The sequence below is a fragment of the Gekko japonicus genome, unplaced genomic scaffold (genome assembly GCF_001447785.1).
Source record: "Gekko japonicus isolate JY-2015 unplaced genomic scaffold, Gekko_japonicus_V1.1 scaffold100, whole genome shotgun sequence".
NCBI classification, from domain to species: domain Eukaryota; kingdom Metazoa; phylum Chordata; class Lepidosauria; order Squamata; family Gekkonidae; genus Gekko; species Gekko japonicus.
In genome coordinates, this window is record NW_015167060.1 from 1,109,333 (window position 1) to 1,115,552 (window position 6,220).

At 45.6% G+C, this 6,220-nt stretch overlaps 1 protein-coding gene across 1 annotated transcript in view; it reads right to left on the reverse strand.

Annotated features, from left to right (window-relative positions):
* The window catches only part of LOC107111531 (zinc finger protein 346-like), a 39,296-nt gene that overhangs the window by 16,554 nt on the left and 16,522 nt on the right, over positions 1–6,220 (reverse strand). Inside the window, exons 2-5 of the mRNA XM_015412502.1 lie at positions 4,820–4,923; positions 4,633–4,728; positions 3,248–3,386; positions 2,598–2,834 (exon numbers count right to left, since the gene is read on the reverse strand). Coding sequence (XP_015267988.1) covers positions 2,598–2,834; positions 3,248–3,386; positions 4,633–4,728; positions 4,820–4,923 — 576 coding nt within the window. The remainder of the gene's footprint in view (positions 1–2,597; positions 2,835–3,247; positions 3,387–4,632; positions 4,729–4,819; positions 4,924–6,220) is intronic.

Here is a 6,220-nt window from a genome sequence, read left to right on the forward strand (position 1 = left end):
TGGTAAAAACCCTCGGGGCAGTGCAGAATCCAAACGGAAGAACTCGGTATTGGTAGTGTGCGTTGCCAACAGCGAAACGCAGGAACTTTCGATGCTGGGGATGGATAGTAACATGAAAATACAGATTCAGGAGATCGACAGAGGTGAGCCATGCAGCCTTGGGAATCAGTGGAAGAATAGATTGTAGGGTGACCATTCGGAACTTGTGGCATCTAATTGATTCAAATCCTGAAGATCCATAATGGCCCTGAAGCTGCCATCCCTCTTCAGTACAAGGAAATACTTGGAGTAGAAGCCTAGGGTTCATTGCACCTCCGGGACGACTTTGATGGCGCCCCTGGCCAGAAGTGCAGAAATTTCGAAATGGAGAAGAGGATCCGGGGGGGGGGTTTTTTACGACAAAATGAGGTAGGTTGGGAGGCGAAACAAACTCTATGGCGTACCCAACCCATAGGATGGTGAGGACCCAGGAATCGGTGGAAATGTCTTCCCACATTGGCAGAAAAGGGAAGAGTCGGGTCCGGATGGGAGGGGTGTACGATGGAGGAGACGGCAGGCGATTGAAGCGGTCAAACGGACTGCTTGGGCTGCTTGGGTTTTTTAGGGGCCTGTTGGCGCACCCTATTCGGGTAACGGGAGTCATAGGGCCTCTTTCTCCATTGGGAGGTGGGGGCGGGAGACGGCTGGCGTCTGGCATAATATGGTTTCCAGGAATGGTACCGACGTTGAGACGTCGAGGTTGAGACTCCCAGGTTCCGAGCCTGCTTCCGACTATCATCCACGGCCTTCAAGGCCTCGTCAGTGGTAGAGTGGAAGAGACCTTCGCCATCAACGGGAGGTCCTCAATCTGAAATTTCATATCGGGCTGTAAAGAGGTACCTCTTAGCCAAGCGTGGCAACGGAGGGTGATGGAGGAGACAAGGACCTTTGAGGAGCAAGTGACGGCATGGCGGACTGAATTAATTTGCTGTTTGGAGATCGTACAAATTTCCGATAGAGCCCCCGACAACGTGGGACGGTGTTCCTCTGGAACAAACTCCAAGACGGGACGTATTGCATTAGCCACATTAAAAGCATAAGCCAACAGATATGACAGGTAGGTCTCAATACAAACATTCATAGAAGCGAAGGAGTACATCTTCTTCGCGATAACATCGACCTTGCGACCTTGCGGTCGGGAGGCGCACAGTGGTGGGCAGATTGCTTCGATTTCGAGGAAGAGTGTACCACCATGGAATTTGGTGGAGGCTGCTTAAAGAGAAACTTCCTCGAGTTCTCTTGGACCTTATAAAGAGCTTCGTATCGTCTGGAGACCGGGGGAATCGAAGCGGTATGGACCCAGGACTCTTTAAGGGCAGAAAGGTGGACCGGCAGCTGAGGCAGGGCTGTAGAAGGCAGGAGGTCGGCCTGAACAAGCTTGTGAACAACATCGGTCACAGCCAGGGATTCAGTGGAACCCTGGACCTGAAGCGCAGAGACCATCCTAGTTACGAGTTCCATATACTCTTTCGGGCCCTCAGTGGGGGAAAGAACCCGAGCCCCGAGGCTCATCGTCGATGTGCGGAACATAGAGTTCTAGGTCTCCCGAATCAGAGTTGTTGGAGATCGACATCAGAGTCCCGGTGATACGACAAGTCGGGAGGCGATCTCGTAGACTGACCCAGCGGAATAAGGCCAGATGCTGAAGAGAGGGTAGGCAGTGGTGTCGGAGGGCGTAAAGTGGACTTGTTAGGTACAACAGCCACAGCAGGAGTTGATATCGTTAAGCCGGTAATGATGACCGGGTCAATAGCCAAAGTCGAAGTCGAGGACTTGACTTTTGATTTCAACAGAGCCTTATCCTCAGGCCGTTTAGGTTTTAGCTTTGGTGCCTTCGGCCCCATCTGATCTTTGAGAAACGGCCGAAGCCATGGTAGGGTACAGAGCTGCCTCTAAAAGCACAGCCCTAAGCTGAGCTTCTCTATTACGTTTAGCTTGCTTAGTAAAACTAGTGCAATGGACGCAGCTATCGACTCTATGGAATTCCCCCAGACAAAGAAGGCAAAAATGATGACCGTCGTTCGAAGGACTTTTAGATGGGCAACGCCAACACACTCTTAAAAACTTAGTTCTGCCCATACACTCTCCACCCCACCCACCAAATAGGGGAGGGGGGGGGAAGAACGAAAGTGAAGAAAGAAAGGTTAATTATATATATTTATGTAGTGAGGAAATAAGACTGGAAAGAAACAAAGACTGAAGAAGGAAGACGAAGAAATATACTTAGCTGAGGCAAATACAGAAAGCAATAGAAACGAGGTGTGAACACGCAGGCGGTCGAAGAAGAACTGAGTGGGAGGCGGCTCTCTCCCCTGCTCCAGGCATGCGCAGAGAGCCCACCAAAAGCTTTCTGAGGCAAAGCTCTAAAAGTTTCTCTGGTCGAAGTCGTGCGCAGGCGCCCAACCCACGTGTGGGACTGCACAGAGACCACGACGAAGATCAATGATTTTAACAGTACAAATTAGATGTAGGACACTTCATACTTTAGTTGTGGCTTTACAAACCTCAAACATTCATATGCTTTATTTATTACAGAAGCCTTGTTGTGAAACACTCACCTGTTGAAGCAGCAGGTTCCTCAGGGGTTCTCCCATAGTGTGCCATTAGCTTAAGTTTGGTCTCCTGCTTTTTGTGTTTCTTGCCTACATAGTGCTGTTTCGCCATCAGTGGGTTATTGAAAATGGCGTGGCAGAGACTGCAGAATTTGTTTGGGTCAGAAGTGTTTTGGTTCTCTTCATTAGAGGACACAGTAGTGGGAGGTGCATTAGCAGCTTGTTTCTGAGCAGGAACAACAGCTGCAAAATTAATCCAAATATCAAGAGACAGAATTTTGGAGACAAACCAGAAGAATCAAAGTAACAAGATAACAAGAAGTTTGCACTTAGAACTTTAACATTCTCAACATGCATACATGCACATGTACCCGTGCACATAAACAAGACTGCAGCTGACAAAAGCTTACAAAGAGGAAAAAAGGACTCTGCTGTAAGTTTTGCTGTGTTTGCCTAGGTTTGTTAATACTAGGGTCATCGAGGAAGCACAAGAGACCAGCATGCCTATCTCTCAATTGAAGTGATCATGAACTCCCTTAATGACCACAGCTACTTCAAAGAGCCCTGGACTATTCTAACCAAGGGGTTTTTCTTTGTTTGTTTGTTTTTAAACACAGTACTGCAAGAGACAAGTCTCGGCATCTTAATGATCATACCTTCTGCTTTAGGAGAATGCAGCTTCAGATTCTTGGCATGGGTCTTGCCTAGGTAGTGGGAGTTAGCCATAACAGGTGAGGAAAAGGTCATATTACAGATGGGACAGCACTTGTTCCTGTCTTCTCCATTGCTACCTTGCTGTTTACAAGAAGGAATAGAGGCTTACTGATTTTGAAGAGCCAGAAGGAAGATACACCAGTAAAGTGACCCATGTTCAGAAAATGGAGCTGTACTGCAATTCCTTTATTCAACCTCACACACCATACCTCTCTGTACACACACCCCTTCTGTGCAGGGTGAGAGAGAACTAACCAAAGAAAGCCATTATAGACCAAAGGGCATGATAAATCACCTTGATCAGTAAATGACAGGAACAGTGAATGAAAAGCAAATCTTTGCCTGTAATTTCTCCTCAACGAATTTAAACAATCTACCACAAAGGGCTGGTTTAAAACAGCAAGGGGAAAAGTAAAATTACTCAAGTAGTATACATTATATACAGCAAAATATAGTTAGCTTTCCTAGTAGGCACTAGAATTACAAACAGGGCTCTCAGTGTTCTTCCAGAAACTCTGAAAAAGTGAACTGTCAGTTTTTCAAATTAATTTAGCATGAAAACGCACATTAACAATTGTGCGAATTTATTTCCAATTTTTCTGAAGCTATTATTTTCTCTCCCTTCAAAAACCTGTCTTAATCTATTTTTTGCCTGCTAGTTAGGATGACCTGCTCTGTCCCCCCCCCCCCATTCCCCCTTCAAGGTGGCTGGCTACCAGAGACACAGTCTTTTCTGTTATGGTGCCTTGCCTTCCCACAGCTGTTTGCCAGGTGCCAAATTCACTACATTTTAGTAAACATCAGCTGAATGTTCTTATCTTCCTGGGCATTTGTAGAGAGTGAAATGATTGGCTTTGCCCTTAATTGCTTTAGCCTGTTTTTGTTTTATTGGTCTCTGGCTGACTTTTTAGCTATGTTGTTGACAGGTATGACAGGTAACTTTTTAGCTATGTTGTTATTGTATTCACTGTTCATGTACAGTTCCTTTGCTCTAATGACATCATTTGTCTGATCTTGCAATGCCTCTGCTTTATAGCTCATTTTATGCTGTTGCTTTGCTTGGTATTTATTTAATTTTAAAATGGCACCTCTTGAATGTTTAAATTAAGAGCCAGACAAAGACATTTTAAGTAAAATATATTTGATAATATATGTTTTAAAGGTTCATCGCAAAAGAACAGGTGGTGTTTCAGAGTACTCTTGCAAAATACTAGAAATTCCCTGAAGAATTACTGCACATTCCAAGTAGTGTACATACCAGGACTTCTAGTGCATGGAATTCTTTTACTTGTGATTCTTGGATCTTTTTTTACCTGCTCTGCATTACCTGCTTTGTGTCCAATTTTATTTTCTTGCTTTGGCTGAGCTCTTCCTCACCATGGATAGACATATACTGCCGAACTTTGTTTGCATGTTTCTTACTCTGGAAAAATGAGAAGAGAAGACCAAGGAAAGCATATCAGGAGGTCTCCATAATTAGTGTTTTCAGCAGCTGCTCATAGCTTGAAGCATACCTGATAGTGAGCAAGCTTCTGTGACTCAGAGATGAGAACTGCACTACACACTTTGCACTGTGTGTCAGTGAAGATGTGGCTGTTTTCTTTGATCAGACGATCCACTGCACAAAAAATGGAAAAAAACAAAAACAAGCATATTGATATAGAACTAGGAAAGTGTACAGATGAACAAAATTTCTCCATCAGGGTCTTTGCCAGCATAGCTGGCTCTATTTCTCTAGTACTGCTTATACGGCTATCACCTTAAGCAGAAGTTAAAACCAAAATTATTTTAAAAGACCTTACTCAGTATTATTTATCTTATATTGGATTATTGCACCTATGAATTTTGCCACTGAGATGGTGACAAGATCTTTAGTATCTGATAGTCACCATGACACCTGGGCTTGCAAATTTAGCAATTTTGTATTTTTAAGTAAAAGGGTGACTAAATTAGCCCTCAACTTGTTGAAGATAGGGCACTCCATAATCATAGGTTCGATGGTTTTGATTTTATCATATGAGCATCTGCATGTTCTATTAGAGTATGATACTCTACTATATCAGCCCTTCAAAAGCGCTGAGGGAAGAAAAACAGGTTGCTTACCAGTAACTGGTGATCTTCGAGTGGTCATCTGTGCATTCACACCAATGGGATCTAGTGCGCCTGCGCTGGATCTGCCGGTGCCTAGCAAACTCTCTTGAAAGGATTTTCGTGCCTGGCCCAACTGAGCATGCTCAGGAGCCCCAGTAAGCATGCCCAGAAGGGCAGGCACGGACATCCCGCCAGTTCCTACCAACCGCCACGTATCAATCTCCTAAGAAAACAGGTAGAAGAAGACAGCAGCGGGGCAGGAGGGCGGGTGGTGTGAATGCACAGATGACCACTCGAAGATCACCAGTTACTGGTAAGCAACCTGTATATCTTCTTCGTGGTCTCTGTGCTTCACACCAATGGGAGATTAGCGAGCAGTAGCCTACCTGGAGGAGGGTGCTGTCAAGTGTTTACTGCTTAGCCGATGATAAAACCTGACGTCCCAGACTGTCACTGGTGGACTGGCGGACGTCTAGGGCGTAGTGCCTGATAAAGGTATTAGGCGTGGCCCAGGTTGCAGCTCTGCAAATGTCTTGCAGCTGTACTCCCTTCAGGAAAGCAGTGGATGTAGCGACAGCCCTGGTGGAATGAGCTCGTACCGGGCCTGGCAACGGCTGTTTCGCCAGTAGGTAACACAGTTCTATCAGACCTACGATCCACTTGGATAGACGTTGGGCAGTGATTGGAGTGCCCACACGGGGTGTATGTGCATAAGTCTGTCTTCCTGTGATTTTGGGTCAGGGTAAAAATCAGGGAGGAAGACTTCCAACTGCAGATGGAATTCAGAGACCACCTTGGGCAAAAATGAAATGTCCGGCACCAGG